General features: G+C 40.9%; 2 protein-coding genes across 2 annotated transcripts; both read left to right on the forward strand.

The window, feature by feature from the left end:
- Positions 1–4,548: 4,548 nt before the first annotated feature.
- LOC133403183 (DNA polymerase III subunit epsilon-like) lies at positions 4,549–10,501 on the forward strand. The gene is made up of 3 exons (XM_061677837.1): positions 4,549–4,803; positions 4,938–4,983; positions 8,553–10,501. Exons 1-3 carry the CDS (start codon positions 4,564–4,566, stop codon positions 9,071–9,073), a joined length of 807 nt encoding a protein of 268 aa, XP_061533821.1. The 5' UTR covers positions 4,549–4,563; the 3' UTR covers positions 9,074–10,501.
- A 2,872-nt stretch (positions 10,502–13,373) lies between these two features.
- On the forward strand, positions 13,374–19,218 carry LOC133403185 (DNA polymerase III subunit epsilon-like). Its single transcript, XM_061677838.1, has 3 exons — positions 13,374–13,586; positions 13,721–13,766; positions 17,251–19,218. The coding sequence occupies exons 2-3, from the start codon at positions 13,721–13,723 to the stop codon at positions 17,769–17,771; spliced, it is 567 nt and encodes a 188-aa protein (XP_061533822.1). The 5' UTR covers positions 13,374–13,586; the 3' UTR covers positions 17,772–19,218.
- The last annotated feature ends 1,601 nt before the right edge of the window (positions 19,219–20,819 follow it).

Here is a 20,819-nt window from a genome sequence, read left to right on the forward strand (position 1 = left end):
TGTTACGACATTTCGTGTTACGAGGCAACTTGCCCTGTTGCAACCTTGGACTTCCCCTTTTTCAGCGTGGCCTATAGTAACCTTTATCTGCTCACTCAAATAGGGTTCCAACGAATACATTCAGTTTACAAGCACATTTTCATATGTCTTGAACTCAAACAATACATTCCATAACATCATGTTAATCTTAAAGCAATATGCAATAAATGGGTATATGTCATATGTCAAATAAATGTATTATACATTCATGTGAATACAAATCTCTCATGCATTCAACAGATTCGTTCTTTGTCTTTGTAGTACATCTTGTGCTGCTTTGTCTGAGAGTGACAATTCTACACAGGTTACAGTCTTTGCACAAAAGCCGTTTCAAAGCATTTGTCTAATAGTAATACAAAATTAAGAAGAAGGTAATACAGCCTTTCTAGTCTTGATGTACTCAGTATCAACGATCTTGTATAGGAGAACATTAAAGAGAACATATACATCAAAAGTATATGAAGGAAATAATATCAATCAAATTAGATTTCAAAGTTGTTGACACTAATATGTGTATGTTTTTTGTGATTGGATATTGGTAGTACAAGGATATTGAGATATCGTATGTTTGAACTGGCGACTCTTAATCACGGCCTGAACATAGGTTTTGGCGACCTCTAGTGGTTAAGCAGACGTTTGCTTGAACTGGCAACTCATAATCACGACCTAAATTTGGTTTGGCTACCTCTGGCGGTTGAAGCAGGAATCGAACTGGGGCTGAGCTCACTGACATGCACCCAGCCACATAAGCCAATCACTATCTTCCACTCCATCGCTTTACGTGGCTTGGCAACCTACTTGACATAGTCAATCATTCTTTTCATCTTATCAGCCGCATCTAAAATATGATGAGCCTATCAGGCCACTCACCTAAGGCCTGTCACAATAACACAGTTTTAGAACGATATATTTTCCCAGAAACTATCACGATAAACGACAGTATTGTTGATATTGTTGTTTGATATAATGATACTAGAGCACAATAAGTCGAGTAAATAAAAAAAAAAATTTAAGAGCAATTTAACTTTAAAATCTCAAGAATATGAAATGTTGGCACTGAAAACATAGAACAATCAATCAAATGTGTTATTATAAATAAAACAGACTCTCAGGCTCTCTTCACAAAGTTGCACTTAAACAAATAGTAAACGTTTGCAAGGGATGGACTGTACAGGTGATTTAGCTGAACGGGGAGTATGCTTTGTTGGCCCCCAGGGTGTCGGTCAGAACACAATGGGCATGAGAGTGAAGTTGGGCTTTGGCATCTTAAATTGCATTGAAGGCAAAGGCAGGGCCGGCACAGTGCAACTTGAGGCCATGCAGGATGCTAGAGGCACTGATTGTAGCTGATGAGGATGTGCGAAAGTGTAGAGACGGCTGTGTGATCCTAAGGGAGTGCAAAAAAAGACCCAACAATGCAACATTGTACACGTGTTACGACAGCGTGGTGTGGTGTATTTTTAACAGTATCTGATTCAGATACTTTCACAGTACAGCATAATGCATGTAAGAGTAATTGCTTCAACTATGTTCTCTTCAAACTTTGCACTTCAAAGAGGACAATTGCATTCTCGGGACCGTTTGTTTATCCAGCGGGTCTCCCCCGCTGTTTACAGGACAATACTTCCTCTGGTTAAGTCGGCAGGTGAACCATAAAATGGGATTGCCATTGTAATATCAAAGACAACGATTACCATTTGGTATACTGGGGAACCCTAAACCTTAGATTCAAAATGAGTGAATATTTGCAACAACAACAAAAATAACAAGTTCAGGTCCTACCTGGAGGAAAGGAGTTATTTTGTAACCATTGGAAGTTTTGTATCTCATCAAATGGCAATGACATATGGGGTCCCTCAAGGGTCTGTTCCAGGAACCCTCCTGTCCAGCCTTGGGTCAAATTCTTCAGAATCCTAATGTTGACAGTCTTAGCTATGCAGATGACACAAAGTTCTATCTACAAATTGCCATAATCATGAACAATAATGTGGAGATATTGCATTTTTCTTTGACCAAACCGTTCTTCAATAGTAACTTAAACAATACTTGCACAAACTCTTATCCTTGTCTTCTGATTTCAAAACAAGTTATCCCTCAATTTGTTGTGTAATGGTAATAATATGTTTTGGTGATGATTAAACATTTATATGGTTTCACTGTTCTAACGGCCCTCTGAGGGAAATCATAACTACAATGAGGCCCTGTTCTCGAGCATGGGTCTCTCACCGCTACTTGCCTCATTCGCTTTGTTCATCATCATCTAGACTGCTTATACCGTTCATATTCCGGTTTATCTTTACCTCGTTTTGTGTGTGTACATAAGTACTTTTCAATTCTTTTTCCCTGTTATCTTTTTAAACTTGTGTAATTCAGATTCAGTTTATTTGAATGTTTTTCTTGTTCCCTGCTATTCTAAACTTGTGTGGGAAAGATATTGCTTTCCTTGAGCTATTTTTGTAAAATCTTTCTAGTGTTAAATCCGATACGGGTGAGTTATTTTATCTATAGCAGCGCTTCTGTATTTTCTACTGCAGTGATGGTTGACTTTCGAGAACTTGCTCCCATCTCCCGTCTCACAAATTTCCCCCCTTGGTGGAGTGAAGCCCTACGACGCCCACAACGCGGTGGAGGACGCCCAGGTGCTGCAGGAGCTCTTTTACGCAGGGAAGCCGAGCTGGCGTGACACGTCTCAGTGCATGTTCTAGATCACACGTGTCAACTTCAAGGCCTGGAGGCCAGATCTGGCTCGCCACATCATTTTTTGTGCTTCACTAAAGCAAATCAAGTGTGTCTACTTAATGTTTCTTGCTCAAGTAGTTTTCTGTTCCTCCTGTCATTTTTCGAAGGCCCGGTACACACATAACGATAATCGGTCTGTTTTTGTCCCGATTTTGAACCTTCCCGACAGCAAACGTGAGATCATCTTTTCTTTTATAAGATTATCCTCTTTTAACACAGCTGTCCGAGGTGTGTTAAGAGTGAGTCCAGATAATAGGATCTGAAACGGGTCAGGGCGACAATGTGTATGATTAAACGTTCAATATTTACGACGAAAACTTTTTGTGTTTGGGGAAAGCCGACTACTCCCGAGTCACGACTGTGAATTCTGACTTGAAACGGAATGGAGCCAATCAAGAGGCCACATGTCCGTGTTGACATTATCGGCGCGCACCACACACACAAGTGTGACCAAAACTTTTAAATGTCTTTATTTTTTATTTTATTTTGTGAGTGGGTTCTGTAACAGATAAATAATCTTTTAAGAATTGAAAAACAATCTTGTGTAATTTAGGTTTGGATTATTTTCATGTTTTTCTTGTAACTAGTCTAGTTTAATAAATTCTTATTAAGCGTCCATACTTGGCTGTCTGATTTGGGGACCACGCCGCAACAAAGTCTGTACCCAAATGTTGTTGTTTTTCTTCACGTTTTACAGATATAACACATTTTTTTCCCCTCACCAAATCAATTCTTAACATGAATTGAACAGTCGTACTCATATTTGCTTCCCACTATTTTCTATGACTTCTGATTTCAAACTCAGTTTCTTAACTCATTCACCAAACTCGTTAAAAACTGAGTGAGTAAAGGTAGTCATCAACACAGGAGAAAAAGGGATAAGATGTGAGTCACAGATATCATAAATTATGATGATATGAATTATAAGCAATGCGAAAAAGTGAAAGCATGACAGATGGAAATATGTCCCCTAGGTTTCTGTGCGCAATTTAGAGATAACATCTTTTCTCTTTTCCTTTTCTCTGTTCCGTCACGTATTGATAGGACCCGCAATCCGTCGCCACTTTGAAGTAGCGAGCATATTGAGCGGAGGCACTGCACAAACACCAATTAGCATGGTCGCTACTTGCGCGGCTTATTCTCGCGTCTTCATCGGTTCTTGTGGGCCCTCCAGAACGCTAATGACGAGACTGTGAATAGCGCATCATCTTTTGTGTGTTAAAATGGGATTGATGTGGGACGTTCAATTTGGCGATCTTTGCGGGTAAAATACGGAGGCGGTAGCAGCGCTAAGCGCGCTATACCGCTGTATATTTGCATAATAGTTTCTTTAAAAAAATACTACAAATGGCTCAAACTAAAGCGCAATAATATATAATATCAAATAAAATGTGATACTTGTAAGTGAAAAGTGAAAAAAGGGCAAACTCCGACTCCAACGGAAAAATCGTCGGTCGACCCCCAACCCACCCTTGAGGACTTGCATGCAAAATCCTCCACATGCCGGTCAGCCACTTCTTCCAGCTCCCCACCTCGGGTAGGCGCTATCGAGCAATGCAAACTGTCTGCTCGGTGAGACATTCTGCCTTCTTGCCATACATTTGCTGGAAGCTAAGTGACTCTCCGTGGTGTGTTTTTATGTCTCAAAAGTATTGTCCAAATGCCTCAACTACCAGCGACGAATTCCTTGTGGGTTTCTGACATACTTGGCTCATAAAAGAGGATTCTGATTCTAGGTTATACGGCGCAGCTGTGCCTAATCAAATGTCTCCTCGCTCCCTTTAAATGCAGCTGCGCCACAGGAGCGGAGGACTCCATTTCCCGCGGTGCACCGCGGCGAAAGCGAAACGAAAGGAACAGCGGAGAAAAGTCTCCCGTTGCGAGGAAAACAACAGGGCGAGCGCGGATGTGTCGGCCAGCGAGTGGGAAAGGAAAGGAAAGGAAACCCGTGCGAGGGGACCAGGGGGCTATAAAAGCTGGAGCTTTGACGCTTGCTTGTCAGTCGACGCGAGACGCTTCTTCACGGTAAATTCATTACCTTATTACGTGGCTTTTTAATCGACACGTTTTTCTTTTGCTTACGTTTTACATGGATTACACGACTGTTGTTGTCTTAAAAACGTGTTTGTCATCACCTTTTTTTCCCTTTTTTTCGACAGATGGCTTACACCGTGGTTTTCTTTGATTTGGAGACAACTGGATTGGGTATGTGACATCGTGAAAAACGGATTTGACAACTTTCAACTTGATATCGGCGTCAAATACACATTCGGGGTTTCCTTTTTTTTTTTTAAATACTGTTCTGTGGCTGTATTGTTTGTTATGACTGTTTTGAATAGTTTAAAAAAAAACATGAATATTTCTGAAGTGGTCCTCGAACTTTTACCCCAAGTACGACCTCACAAAATACCACAATGACCAACATTTAAACGTAGTAACGTTGTCGTAGTCGCAGGGCACATACAGACACGGGCAACCATTCGCGCCGTCACTGAGTGGGAACTGAACCCACGTTGCCCGCACCAAAGTCAGGCGAGTGTACCACTACACCATCAGTGACTCGTAGTAGTTTTAGTTTAAAAAAAAAAAAAAAAAAAAAAAAAAAAAAAAGGTTTGTATTGCAAAAAAGATTTAATGTACGGCACGAACATTATATACTCTTAACACTGTGCTTGAATACAGGAAAATGAGGAATTACTTAAATGAAATTAAATTTAAAAAATGAAAACTACATCAGTCAGTTATTTTTTAACTAACAGGTCAAAATTAGCGGCACGGTGGCCGACTGGTTAGAGCGTCAGCCTCACAGTTCTGAGGACCCGCGTTCAATCCCCAGCCCTGACTGTGTGGAGTTTGCATGTTCTCCCCGTGCCTGTGTGGGTTTTCTTCCTCCCACATCCCAAAAACATGCATTAATTGGGGACTCTAAATTGCCCGTAGGTGTGAATGCGAATGGTTCTTTGTTTGTATGTGCCCTGTGATTGGCTGGCAACCAGTTCAGGGTGTACCCCGCCTCTCGCCCGAAGATAGCTGGGATAGGCTCCAGCACGCCCGCGACCCTAGTGAGGAGAAGCGGCTCAGAAAATGGATGGATGGAGGTCAAAATTAAATGCAAATATATTGGATCTTGAAATTAAATACAACTCGTGTACATTATATGAAAAAAATATATATCTGTACTGGGTAATTTCCCCAAAGTTTAAACTTTATTCTAATATGTTTGATTCAATGTGTGTTACATTTGTATTTGTTTTCAATTCAGTGATTATTTTGTGTACCACGGGAGGGAACCCATTTACCACACTTTGAAAATTATTCTTGTAGAATACAGTGGACCCCCACTACTCACGCTGGATACAGCAAATAGCGAAAATTCACAAATAATTGGGGCTCCCTTAAAATGGCCATGTAAAAGAAAATTCAGAAAAAAATGTGAAGAAGTGTGGGATTGGTTTTTAAAAAATGCAAACAAGTAGTGGATTGGGTTTAAAAAAAAAAACGTAAACCGGGTTTCCGCGAATGACGCAAGATTAGGTTAAAAAAAAAAATGCTAACAGCTGAAATTTGCCCATGCCGAACTGTAAATATGAACGGATCCGTTGTATCTAAAATTAAATATATATATATATATATAATGTTTTTACATTAAAATCATGTTTATTTTTTGTTATAGACAGCTCATAGTTAAACATTCTTATAGAATGAACTGTCAACTAATATCCATATGTGTTATATCTGGTCTAGTTTTATGTGCTGCTTTTAACGATCATATTTATGAATTATTATTTATTTCATTTTTGGAATCGTCTCTCCTGATGTTTTTTTTTCCATGTTGTGGCTTAAAAGTCATTACTCATATAAGCGTCTAATCCCTGTTTGACATTTAATAATAATAATTATGACTATTAATGTCAAAATAAGGAAAATGACAGGCAGCAATTTTGCTTCCTCTTCCTCAAACTGTACGCTGGCATGCACACCTGCTGTTGTGACAAATTTGTCCTGCTCTCGTTTGTCAACGGTCTACTTTTTGTTGCTTTTATTGTAATTTTTATTTCAATGTAATCCTTCCAATCCAGCAGGGAAGAAGCACTCTCATGTTTGTTCCACTTTCGTTTCCTGTCAGGAGTTAAAAAGTCTGTTGAGCAATGCTGGCCTTCACAGGTTACATTACAGCCTAACTTTAAGATGATCAAACAAGATTACAACATGAGAAGGTGCCAACCACATTGCCGCTCACTCCAAACCAATCATGACGACATTTAACAGTCAACCAATTCAATCCAAACTTTTAAATGTAAGTACTTCAAGACTAAATGCAAATGGATTTTTAACTCAAAAATTCCTGTTCCATCAAATTTTATTTTATAATCTTTGATGTCCTTCTGGTAGTCACTGATGGTGTAGTGGTACACTCGCCTGATTTTGGTGCGGGCAGCGTGGGTTCGGTGACGCTGTGAATGTGAGTGCGAATGGTTGTCCGTGTCTGTATGTGCCCTGCGACTGACGGGCGACCAGTCCAGGGTGTCGGCCGCCTTTCGCCCGAAGTCAGCTGGGATAGGCTCCAGCGCCCCGCGACCCTAACCAGGATAAGCGGTGTTGAAAACGGATGGAAATGTCCTTCTATCGTCTTGCAAGATAATTTCGGTTGAAAATGCCCAGAATGTCCTTTTTCAAGCTATTCTACTTGGTCTTTTTTTGCCTGGCAGTAGCGATGGCTGGATTTTTCATTCATATGTGGAATTACCTTTGCTAAACGTTCATAGCAATCTGGCATTTAGATACTTGGATGTGGGGTCTTACTATCATCGTGCAGAAGAATTCACCAAACATCGGATTGTTTGCTAAAATCTCATAAGCCCACAGAGGAGGGGACGTGGGTGAAATAAGAGAGGAGGTTATTTTGACAAGCGGGTCCCATTCAGTCACTTCAACGTAACCAATTCGCAGCGCTCCTCTCATTTTGGCGACAAGGATAGCAAAAGAAGTTAAAAGTTAAATACAACTAAACTGTACGTATGCGCTGATTGTTTCATGCACCCCCAGAGGGAACCCACGTACCACTCGTCGGTTTGTATGTACCCCGCTTTAAACGTGACTTTTATACTAAATTTAAAAAACAAAAGAAACCAGATGTGTCGTTAAACAGTAACCAGTGAAGTTGATATTTGAATTTGATGTTTTTAGCCTTGGCGCCGGTTACAAAGTGACCACACGTTGCGTTCAAGGCAGGCAGTCATCTCATCTGTTGTTGAGACTCGTGCTGTGAACTGAACGACCTTCACGTGTTATGTCATTGATTAGGCCACTGTTTCCCAACTTTTGCTGCGCCAAGCCACACATTTTTGTCCTAAGTGAAGCTAACATACCTAATTTTGTACACATTGAAGACAGTTTCGTCTTTACTGAAGCTAATTAGTTTTTTAATACACATTTAAGACAGTTTACGTCTCAGCAGTGACGGGCGGTGAGTTTTGCACTTGGGCCTTCAGTGACCTCATCCACCTCTTAACACGATCACGTTGTCCGATCGGACGCTAATCATCGATGGGGTGGGCGGTGGTCGTCTAAAAAAAAAAAAAAAAACATGTAAACATTGAAGACAGTTTAGTCTTCAACGAAGCTACCATACTGTATGTGTTTTTATACACATTGAAGACCATTTTGGACTTCAATTAATCTAACATACAGTGCATGTTTTTGTACACATTGAAGATGGTTTAGACCCAAGTGAAGCTAACGTGTGTATGGACTTTTTTTTTTTATGCCTACAGACACTGAAAAGTGTGACATCATCCAGATAGCAGCCGTCTGTGGCAGGCGAACCTTCGACGCCTACGTCGTACCCCGCTGCGCCATCACCGAGGACGCCAAGAGGGTCACGGGCTTCTCCGTGGTGGACGGCAATCTCTTCCGCCACGGGGTGGCCGTGCCCACCATCCCACTCCACCAAGCTCTGAGCTCCTTCATCGAGTTCGTGGGCTATTTCTGCGGGCCCGTGTACCTGGCGGCCCACAACGCCAACCGCTTTGATGTCCCCGTCCTTGACAGGGTGCTGAGGGAGTTCTCCCTCCTGCGGGAGTTCCAGAGGGTCATGTCCAGCTACCTGGACACCTTCCTGCTCTCCAAGAGGATGTTCACCAATTTCTACAGCTACTCCTTAAAGTATATGGCGGAGCACTTCCTGGACAAGACCTACGACGCTCACAACGCGCTGGAGGATGCTAAGATCCTGCAGGAGCTCTTTAGTGTATGGAAGCCGGGCAGGAACGCCGTGTTAAAGTCCTTGGTCTAGAGCACTTCTCAAACCTAAAGTAAAGCCTTGAGGCCAGATCTGGCCTGCCACATCATTTTTTTTTTTTGTCCTTCACTAAAGCAAATCAAGTGTCTCTGCTTAATATTTCCTGCTGAATGATTTGTTCTTTTCACTTTGACAGAAAATCTGTACCATAATCACATTTTTTCTTGACTTTTTACAGATATGACAAGTATTTTATTTCCTCACCAAATCCATTCTGAACATAAATTGAACAATAGTACTGATATTTGCTTGTCACTATTTTCAATGACTTCTGATTTCAAACTCAGTTTCTTTAAAACAAATATTTGTAGAACTATGAAATGTAGGGGCAATTGTGTAGCTGTAATATTATGATGAAGTGACAATACATTTGTATGATTTTTGCAGTCTTTATGGCCTTCCGAGGGAAACCATAACTACGATGTGGCCCGTGAGCAAAATGGGCTTAATACGGGCTGACCTAGAGCCCACCGCAGGCCAGATCGGTGTAGTTCTTGCCCCCCACTCTTCATCATATAATTACATTGTGGCTCACTCGTTTATTTCCAGGGTTCTGTGGACCAAATAGAGCACCGGTGTCACGCTCAAGGCCCGTGGGCCAAATCCAGCTTTCCACATTATTTTTATGCAGCCTGCAAAATCTTATCACAGTTTTTTTCCCCTGTTCAAAACTAGTCATAATAATGATAGTGATCAAACACAGGAGGAATTATGTGGTACGATTGGGCAATTATTGGGGTTCCCATATGGGAAACAGTTTGATGAGCAGCTCCTTCCTAGTGTCCGTCCGCCATCGCTAGCGATGTGGTTTTGGCATAACTGTCACATCCCCAGCGATTAAATGTGGTTTCACCGTTATAAACGCCCCCAACCACCCGACCCCGAGGGCAACCGTAACTAAGATGTTGTCAACGCACCTTGAGCTTTTGACACCAGCGATGTCGGGAAAAGACTGTGCTGTACAGTACATCTTCATGTGAATGAGAGAAAACATTTGATAGCACTAAAACTAAAACATTTGAAAGATTGAATATATGAAAGCAATTTTTATACTCATCTGTGAAAATATGATTTCGGAAAATGTTGCTGGGACATGCACTTTTTTCAAAGATGAAGTCATTTTGTACTCGTATCATTTTTATTAGTCGAGGATGCTGGTCTGAGTGTGTGTATGTGTGTGTGTGTGTGTGTGCGCGCTGAAAAACTCCTTATGAATTTCAACAACATAGAAACCACCTAATTTTGGTCCATACCCGGGTAAAGGTCCAAATCCCGGATTTGACCTTTCTACAATTTGATATTGCATTATGGATATTTTGCATTATCCTCATAAAATGAGATGCTTTCTTTTGTGTTTTAATTGTGAAATTGACTCTGCAAATATATATATTTTTATGATATCATTAAAAGGCTTTTAACTGATTCGCGTCTGTGTTGTTCTTTGACAAAGCACGAAACAAGTGCTAATTTGCTTGATGGATTATTTTTTTTAACTTCGTGTTGCCAGCCAAAGTTTGAGATACAAGCCAGCTTCAGATACGCCACCGCTCGAGGGAAGCGAATACAATTTGAATTTGATGTTGTTCTCGCAACTGTTCAGTGCCAGTTATCAAGAATGAGCAGCAGTGTGTCCAGGTGCCGGTCAGACAATTAGAATTTCACGAAAAAGTTGATTTATTTCAGTCATTCCATTCAAAAAGTGAAACTTGTATATTCTATGCATTCATTACAAAGAGACTGATATATTTCAAATGTTTATTTCTTTTAATTTTGATGATTATAACTGACTTTTAACGAAAATCCCAAATTCAGTATCTCAGAAAATTTGAATATTACTCAAGACTGATACAAAAAGCAATATTTCTTGAAATGTTGGCCAACTGAAAAGTATGAGCACGTAGAGCACTCAGTACTTGGGGCTCCCTTTTGGCCGAATGACTGCAGCAACGCGGCGTGACATGGAGTCGATCAGTCTGTGGTGCTGCTCAGGTGTCATGAGAGCCCAGGTTGCTCTGATAGCAGCCTTCAGCTCTTCCCCATTGTTGGCTCTGGCGTATCGTATCTTCCTCTTCACAAGACCCCATCGATTTTTTATGGGGTTGAGGTCAGGGGAGTTTGCTGGCCAATCAAGAACAGGGATACCATGGTCCTTAAAGCGGGTACTGGTAGCTTTCGGACTGTGTGCAGGTGCCAAATCCTGTTGGAAAATGAAATCTGTATCTGCATAAAGTCGGTCAGCCGCACGCCGCAACAAAGTCTGCACCCAAATTTTGTTGTTTTTCTTCACGTTTTACAGATATAACACATTTTTTTCCCCTCACCAAATCAATTCTTAACATGAATTGAACAGTCGTACTCATATTTGCTTCCCACTATTTTCTATGACTTCTGATTTCAAACTCAGTTTCTTAACTCATTCACCAAACTCGTTAAAAACTTATCAACTGAGTGAGTAAAGGTAGTCATCAACACAGGAGAAAAAGGGATTAGATGTGAGTCACAGATATCATAAATTATGATGATATGAATTATAAGCAATGCGAAAAAGTGAAAGCATGACAGATGGAAATATGTCCCCTAGGTTTCTGTGCGCAATTTAGAGATAACATCGAGCATCTGATCAGATTCCTTTTCTCTTTTCTTTCCCTCCCTGCCACTCTCTTTCCCTTTCCTTTCCCCTCTAGCTCGCCTTTCCCTCTCCCTCCTCTCTTTCCGTTTCTCTTTCTGTTTTAGTCTTTGTCCCTCCCTCTCCCCTTTCACACTCACACACACACACACACACACACACACACACACACACACACACACACACGAAAGCCACTCACTGCGCATGTGTCGCCAAGACAACCATAAAAGACCACACTATGGAAGTATATCTGTGCCATCACAGTTTGAATTAGAATTTCTAACACTGAAGTTCTTTACCATCAAATTCCTAGCAGTGATTTTGTTTTACCATCAAATAATTCAGTGTCGGAAATGGAAAATGTCATTGTCAAAACTCTAAATTCAGCGTCAAAATATCAGTGTGGAATTTTGTGTGAAAAAGTCTGCTTAAGATTCTGTGCCAAAATTTCAGTGGCACAAATTCTGTGTAAAATGCGGTGACAAAAATTCAGTGTAAAATGCAGTTTTAAAAAAAAATGCACAGAATTCAGTTAAAAATATTCTAAATTCAGTGTGAAAATTTCAGTGTAAAAAAAAATTAACTATCAAAATACCACATCCCTATAACTAGGGAGAATCCAGGGAAAAAGTTAACAATTACATTAAAATACAAAATAAAAACATCACAAAATCCATATTTTCAAACTCATAAATAAAAATACACATTTTTAAATTGTAATTGTATGATGTATTCCTTTTTTATTGATAGTGGGTGTCACATTAAAACAATGTTAACATGAATGATAATTGTTCTGCCATGTTTGTTTATGCACCGTTGGAGTGACTGATGTTTTGTGTTGTTGTTCCGCTGTTTAGTGTCACGTATTGATAGGACCCGCAATCCGTCGCCACTTTGAAGTAGCGAGCATATTGAGCGGAGGCACTGCACAAACACCAATTAGCATGGTCGCTACTTGCGCGGCTTATTCTCGCGTCTTCATCGGTTCTTGTGGGCCCTCCAGAACGCTAATGACGAGACTGTGAATAGCGCATCATCTTTTGTGTGTTAAAATGGGATTGATGTGGGACGTTCAATTTGGCGATCTTTGCGGGTAAAATACGGAGGCGGTAGCAGCGCTAAGCGCGCTATACCGCTGTATATTTGCATAAGTTTATTTTAAAAAATACTACAAATGGCTCAAACTAAAGCGCAATAATATATAATATAAAATAAAATGTGATACTTTTAAGTGAAAAGTGAAAAAAGGGCAAACTCCGACTCCAACGGAAAAATCGTCGGTCGACCCCCAACCCACCCTTGAGGACTTGCATGCAAAATCCTCCACATGCCGGTCACCACTTCTTCCAGCTCCCCACCTCGGGTAGGCGCTATCGAGCAATGCAAACTGTCTGCTCGGTGAGACATTCTGCCTTCTTGCCATACATTTGCTGGAAGCTAAGTGACTCTCCGTGGTGTGTTTTTATGTCTCAAAAGTATTGTCCAAATGCCTCAACTACCAGCGACGAATTCCTTGTGGGTTTCTGACATACTTGGCTCATAAAAGAGGATTCTGATTCTGGTTATACGGCGCAGCTGTGCCTAATCAAATGTCTCCTCGCTCCCTTTAAATGCAGCTGCGCCACAGGAGTGGAGGACTCCATTTCCCGCGGTGCACCGCGGCGAAAGCGAAACCAAAGGAACAGCGGAGAAAAGTCTCCCGTTGCGAGGAAAACAACAGGGCGGGCGCGGATGTGTCGGCCAGCGAGTGGGAAAGGAAAGGAAATGAAACCCGTGCGAGTTGTCCTTCCTCGCAAATGAAAGTGACATTGGACGCCAGGGGGCTATAAAAGATGGAGCTTTGACGCTTGCTTGTCAGTCGACGCGAGACGCTTCTTCACGGTAAATTCATTACCTTATTACGTGGCTTTTTAATCGACACGTTTTTCTTTTGCATACGTTTTACATGGATTACACGACTGTTGTTGTCTTAAAAACGTGTTTGTCATCTCCTTATATTTTCTTTTTTTCGACAGATGGCTTACACCGTGGTTTTCTTTGATTTGGAGACAACTGGATTGGGTATGTGACATCGTGAAAAACGGATTTGACAACTTTCAACTTGATATCGGCGTCAAATACACATTCGGGGTTTCCTTTTTTTTTTTTTTTTTTTTTTAAATACTGTTCTGTGGCTGTATTGTATGTTATGACTGTTTTGAATCGTTTAAAAAAAACATGAATATTTCTGAAGTGGTCCTCGAACTTTTACCCCAAGTACGACCTCACAAAATACCACAATGACCAACATTTAAACGTAGTAACGTTGTCGTAGTCGCAGGGCACATACAGACACGGGCAACCATTCGCGCCGTCACTGAGTGGGAACTGAACCCACGTTGCCCGCACCAAAGTCAGGCGAGTGTACCACTACACCATCAGTGACTCGTAGTAGTTTTAGTTTAAAAAAAAAAAAAAAAAAAAAAAAAAAAAAGGTTTGTATTTCTAAAAAGATTTAATGTACGGCACGAACATTATATACTCTTAACACTGCTTGAATACAGGAAAATGAGGAATTACTTAAATGAAATTAAATTAAAAAAATTAAAACTACATCAGTCAGTTTTTTTTTTTTAACTAACAGGTAAAAATTAAATGCAAATATATTGGATCTTGAAATTAAATACAACTCGTGTACATTATATGAAAAAAATATATATCTGTACTGGGTATTTTCCCCAAAGTTTAAACTTCACTCTAATATGTTTGATTCTATATGTGTTAAATTTTTATTTGTTTTCAATTCAGTGATTCTATATGTGTTACATTTGTATTTGTTTTCAATTCAGTGATTATTTTGTGTACCACGGGAGGGAACCCATTTACCACACTTTGAAAATTATTCTTGTAGAATACAGTGGACCCCCACTACTCACGCTGGATACAGCAAATAGCGAAAATTCACAAATAATTGGGGCTCCCTTAAAATGGCCATGTAAAAGAAAATTCAGAAAAAAATGTGAAGAAGTGTGGGATTGGTTTTTAAAAAATGCAAACAAGTGGTGGATTGGGTTAAAAAAAAAAAAAACGTAAACCGGGTTTCCGCGAATGACGCAAGATTAGGTTAAAAAAAAATGCCGAACTGTAAATATGAACGGATCGTTGTATCTAAAATTAATCGTTGATCGTTGTATCTAAAATTAAATATATATATATATATATATATATATATATATATATATGTTTTTACATTAAAATCATGTTTATTTTTTGTTATAGACAGCTCATAGTTAAACATTCTTATTGAATTAACTGTCAACTAATATCCATATGTGTTATATCTGGTTTGCTTTTATGTGCTGCTTTTAACGATCATATTTATGAATTATTATTTATTTCATTTTTGGAATCGTGTCTCCTGATGTTTTCTTTTCCATGTTGTGGCTTAAAAGTCATTACTCATATAAGCGTCTAATCCCTGTTTGACCTTTAATAATAATTATGACTATTAATGTCAAAATAAGGAAAATGACAGGCAGCAATTTTGTTTCCTCTTCCTCAAACTGTACGCTGGCATGCACACCTGCTGTTGTGACAAATTTGTCCTGTGCTCTCGTTTGTCAACGGTCTACTTTTTGTTGCTTTTATTGTAATTTTTATTTCAATGTAATCCTTCCAATCCAGCAGGGAAGAAGCACTCTCATGTTTGTTCCACTTTCGTTTCCTGTCAGGAGTTAAAAAGTCTGTTGAGCAATGCTGGCCTTCATCCAAGTGCGAGCCAATGGCATTGCAGCCCATATTTCGGCCAATCACGTTGCGTTCCTGTGTGGGCCAATGAGAAGACAGCCCAAATATCAGCCAATGAGGTTACCACTTGGATGTACAGCAGTCAGAGTACAGCCGGATTGGAGCACTGTGACAATATCGCCCAAATATGAGCCAGTCTCGTTGGACCGGTTACATTACAGCCTAACTTTAAAATGATAAAACAAGATTACAACATGAGAAGGTGCCAACCACATTGCCGCTCACTCCAAACCAATCATGACGACATTTAACAGTCAACCAATTCAATCCAAACTTTTAAATGTAAGTACTTCAAGACTAAATGCAAATGGATTTTTAACTCAAAAATTCCTGTTCCATCAAATTTTATTTTATAATCTTTGATCTCCTTCTGGTAGTCACTGATGGTGTAGTTTTACACTCGCCTGATTTTGGTGCGGGCAGCGTGGGTTCGGTGACGCTGTGAATGTGAGTGCGAATGGTTGTCCGTGTCTGTATGTGCCCTGCGACTGACGGGCGACCAGTCCAGGGTGTCGGCCGCCTTTCGCCCGAAGTCAGCTGGGATAGGCTCCAGCGCCCCGCGACCCTAACCAGGATAAGCGGTGTTGAAAACGGATGGAAATGTCCTTCTATCGTCTTGCAAGATAATTTCGGTTGAAAATGCCCAGAATGTCCTTTTTCAAGCTATTCTACTTGGTCTTTTTTTGCCTGGCAGTAGCGATGGCTGGATTTTTCATTCATATGTGGAATTAGCTTTGCTAAACGTTCATAGCAATCTGGCATTTAGATACTTGGATGTGGGGTCTTACTATCATCGTGCAGAAGAATTCACCAAACATCGGATTGTTTGCTAAAATCTCATAAGCCCACAGAGGAGGGGACGTGGGTGAAATAAGAGAGGAGGTTATTTTGACAAGCGGGTCCCATTCAGTCACTTCAACGTAACCAATTCGCAGCGCTCCTCTCATTTTGGCGACAAGGATAGCAAAAGAAGTTAAAAGTTAAATACAACTAAACTGTACGTATGCGCTGATTGTTTCATGCACCCCCAGAGGGAACCCACGTACCACTCGTCGGTTTGTATGTACCCCGCTTTAAACGTGACTTTTATACTAAATTTAAAAAACAAAAGAAACCAGATGTGTCGTTAAACAGTAACCAGTGAAGTTGATATTTGAATTTGATGTTTTTAGCCTTGGCGCCGGTTACAAAGTGACCACACGTTGCGTTCAAGGCAGGCAGTCATCTCATCTGTTGTTGAGACTCGTGCTGTGAACTGAACGACCTTCACGTGTTATGTCATTGATTAGGCCACTGTTTCCCAACTTTTGCTGCGCCAAGCCACACATTTTTGTCCTAAGTGAAGCTAACATACCTAATTTTGTACACATTGAAGACAGTTTCGTCTTTACTGAAGCTAATTAGTTTTTTAATACACATTTAAGACAGTTTACGTCTCAGCAGTGACGGGCGGTGAGTTTTGCACTTGGGCCTTCAGTGACCTCATCCACCTCTTAACACGATCACGTTGTCCGATCGGACGCTAATCATCGATGGGGTGGGCGGTGGTCGTCTAAAAAAAAAAAAAAAAAATGTAAACATTGAAGACAGTTTAGTCTTCAACGAAGCTACCATACTGTATGTGTTTTTATACACATTGAAGACCGTTTTGGACTTCAATTAATCTAACATACAGTGCATGTTTTTGTACACATTGAAGATGGTTTAGACCCAAGTGAAGCTAACGTGTGTATGGACTTTTTTTTTTTTATGCCTACAGACACTGAAAAGTGTGACATCATCCAGATAGCAGCCGTCTGTGGCAGGCGAACCTTCGACGCCTACGTCGTACCCCGCTGCGCCATCACCGAGGACGCCAAGAGGGTCACGGGCTTCTCCGTGGTGGACGGCAATCTCTTCCGCCACGGGGTGGCCGTGCCCACCATCCCACTCCACCAAGCTCTGAGCTCCTTCATCGAGTTCGTGGGCTATTTCTGCGGGCCCGTGTACCTGGCGGCCCACAACGCCAACCGCTTTGATGTCCCCGTCCTTGACAGGGTGCTGAGGGAGTTCTCCCTCCTGCGGGAGTTCCAGAGGGTCATGTCCAGCTACCTGGACACCTTCCTGCTCTCCAAGAGGATGTTCACCAATTTCTACAGCTACTCCTTAAAGTATCTGGCGGAGCACTTCCTGGACAAGACCTACGACGCTCACAACGCGCTGGAGGATGCTAAGATCCTGCAGGAGCTCTTTAGTGTATGGAAGCCGGGCAGGAACGCCGTGTTAAAGTCCTTGGTCTAGAGCACTTCTCAAACCTAAAGTAAAGCCTTGAGGCCAGATCTGGCCTGCCACATCATTTTTTTTTTTTGTCCTTCACTAAAGCAAATCAAGTGTCTCTGCTTAATATTTCCTGCTGAATGGATTTGTTCTTTTCACTTTGACAGAAAATCTGTACCATAATCACATTTTTTCTTGACTTTTTACAGATATGACAAGTATTTTATTTCCTCACCAAATCCATTCTGAACATAAATTGAACAATAGTACTGATATTTGCTTGTCACTATTTTCAATGACTTCTGATTTCAAACTCAGTTTGTTTAAAACAAATATTTGTAACAACTATGAAATGTAGGGGCAATTGTGTAGCTGTAATATTATGATGAAGTGACAAAACATTTGTATGATTTTTGCAGTCTTAATGGCCTTCCGAGGGAAACCATAACTACGATGTGGCCCGTGAGCAAAATGGGCTTAATACGGGCTGACCTAGAGCCCACCGCAGGCCAGATCGGTGTAGTTCTTGCCCCCCACTCTTCATCATATAATTACATTGTGGCTCACTCGTTTATTTCCAGGGTTCTGTGGACCAAATAGAGCACCGGTGTCACGCTCAAGGCCCGTGGGCCAAATCCAGCTTTCCACATTATTTTTATGCAGCCTGCAAAATCTTATCACAGTTTTTTTCCCCTGTTCAAAACTAGTCATAATAATGATAGTGATCAAACACAGGAGGAATTATGTGGTACGATTGGGCAATTATTGGGGTTCCCATATGGGAAACAGTTTGATGAGCAGCTCCTTCCTAGTGTCCGTCCGCCATCGCTAGCGATGTGGTTTTGGCATAACTGTCACATCCCCAGCGATTAAATGTGGTTTCACCGTTATAAACGCCCCCAACCACCCGACCCCGAGGGCAACCGTAACTAAGATGTTGTCAACGCACCTTGAGCTTTTGACACCAGCGATGTCGGGAAAAGACTGTGCTGTACAGTACATCTTCATGTGAATGAGAGAAAACATTTGATAGCACTAAAACTAAAACATTTGAAAGATTGAATATATGAAAGCAATTTTTATACTCATCTGTGAAAATATGATTTCGGAAAATGTTGCTGGGACATGCACTTTTTTCAAAGATGAAGTCATTTTGTACTCGTATCATTTTTATTAGTCGAGGATGCTGGTCTGAGTGTGTGTGTGTGTGTGTGTGTGCGTGTGTGTGTGTGTGCGTGTGTGCGCTGAAAAACTCCATATGAATTTCAACAACATAGAAACCACTTAATTTTGGTCCATACCCGGGTAAAGGTGCAAATCCCGGATTTGACCTTTCTACAATTTGATATTGCATTATTGATATTTTTGCATTATACTCATAAAATGAGATGCTTTCTTTTGTGTTTTAATTGTGAAATTGACTCTGCAAATATATATATTTTTATGATATCATTAAAAGGCTTTTAACTGATTCACGTCTGTGTTGTTCTTTGACAAAGCACGAAACAAGTGCTAATTTGCTTGATCGATTTTTTTTTTAAATTCAAGAATGGGCAGCAGTGTGTACAGGTGCTGGTCATACAATTAGAATTTCATGAAAAAGTTGATTTATTTCAGTAATTCCATTCAAAAAGTGCAACTTGTATATTATATTCATTCATTACAAAGAGACTGATATATTTCAAATGTTTATTTCTTTTAATTTTGATGATTATAACTGACTTTTAATGAAAATCCCAAATTCAGTATCTCAGAAAATTGAGCCTTCAGCTCTTCCCCATTGTTGGCTCTGGCGTATCGCATCTTCCTCTTCACAAGCAAGACCCCATCAATTTTTTATGGGGTTGAGGTCAGTGGAGTTTGCTGGCCAATCAAGAACAGGGATACCATGGTCCTTAAAGCAGGTACTGGTAGTTTTGGGACTGTGTGCAGGTGCCAAATCCTGTTGGAAAAGGAAATCTGTATCTGCATAATGTCGGTCAGCCGCAGGAAGCATGAAGTGCTCTAAAACTTCCTGGTAGACGACTGCGTTGACTTGGGATCTAAGGAAACACAGTGGAGCAACACCAGCACATGTCATGGCACCCCAAACCATCACTGACTGTGGAAACTTTACACTCGACCTCAAACCACGTGGATTCTGTGCTTCTCCTCACTTCCTCCAGACTCTGGGACCTTGATCTCCAAAGGACATGGAAAATTGACTTTCATCGGAGAACCTAACTTTGGAGCACTCAGTAGCAGTCCAGTCCTTTTTGTGTTTAGCCCAGGCGAGACGCTTGTGACGCCGTCTCTTGATCAAGAGTGGCTTGACACGAGGAACGCGACAGCTGCAACCCAGGTCCTGCACACGTCTGTGCGTGCTGCTTCTTGAAGCACCGACTCCAGCTGCAGTCCACTCTTTGTGAATCTCCCCCACATTTTTGGAATGGGTTTTGTTTCACAATCCTCTCCAGGGTGCAGTCATCCCTATTTGTTTATACGCTTTTTTTTCTATCACATCTCTTCCTTCCCTTGGCCTGTCTATTGCTATGTGCTTGGACACAGAGCTCTGTGAACAGCCAGCGTCTTTAGCAGGCACCTTTCGTGTCTTGCCCTCCTTGTGCAACTGGTCAACGGTCGTCTTTTGGACAACTGTCAGCTCAGCAGTGTTTTCCATGATTGTGTCGTCTACAGAACAAGACTGAGAGACCATTTCAAGGCCTTGGAGTTAAGTGGCCGATAAGAGTGTGGCACCAGGTGTCTTCAATATTGCACCTCTCCACAATATTCTCATTTTCTGAGATACTCAATCTGGGGTTTTCATTCGTTAGTCAGTTATAATCATTAACATGAAAAGCAATAAACACTTGAAGTAGGTCAGTCTGTGCGAAATGAATGTATACATCATACAAATTTCACTTTTTGAATGGGATTACTGAAATAAATCAACTTTTTCATGATGTTCTAACGACATGACCAGCACCGGAGTCCTTTTTGTGATAATGGTGTTGCGAGCAGCGTTGAACGACTCGAATCGTTGATTGTTGGTCGATTGGGGTTTCGTTGTTTGACTTCAGACTCTGTGTGGTT

Source organism: Phycodurus eques, chromosome 5, assembly GCF_024500275.1.
Source record: "Phycodurus eques isolate BA_2022a chromosome 5, UOR_Pequ_1.1, whole genome shotgun sequence".
In the NCBI taxonomy this organism is placed as follows: Eukaryota; Metazoa; Chordata; class Actinopteri; order Syngnathiformes; family Syngnathidae; genus Phycodurus; species Phycodurus eques.

Bases quoted from the DNA above. Each gene is read 5' to 3' on its own strand.
- LOC133403183 (XM_061677837.1), top strand. From the start codon at position 4,564: ATGCAGCTGCGCCACAGGAGCGGAGGACTCCATTTCCCGCGGTGCACC. The intron at 4,804-4,937 runs GTAAATTCATTA...TTTTTTCGACAG, and splicing joins ACGCGAGACGCTTCTTCACG to ATGGCTTACACCGTGGTTTT. The intron at 4,984-8,552 runs GTATGTGACATC...TTATGCCTACAG, and splicing joins TTTGGAGACAACTGGATTGG to ACACTGAAAAGTGTGACATC.
- LOC133403185 (XM_061677838.1), top strand. From the start codon at position 13,721: ATGGCTTACACCGTGGTTTTCTTTGATTTGGAGACAACTGGATTGG. The intron at 13,767-17,250 runs GTATGTGACATC...TTATGCCTACAG, and splicing joins TTTGGAGACAACTGGATTGG to ACACTGAAAAGTGTGACATC.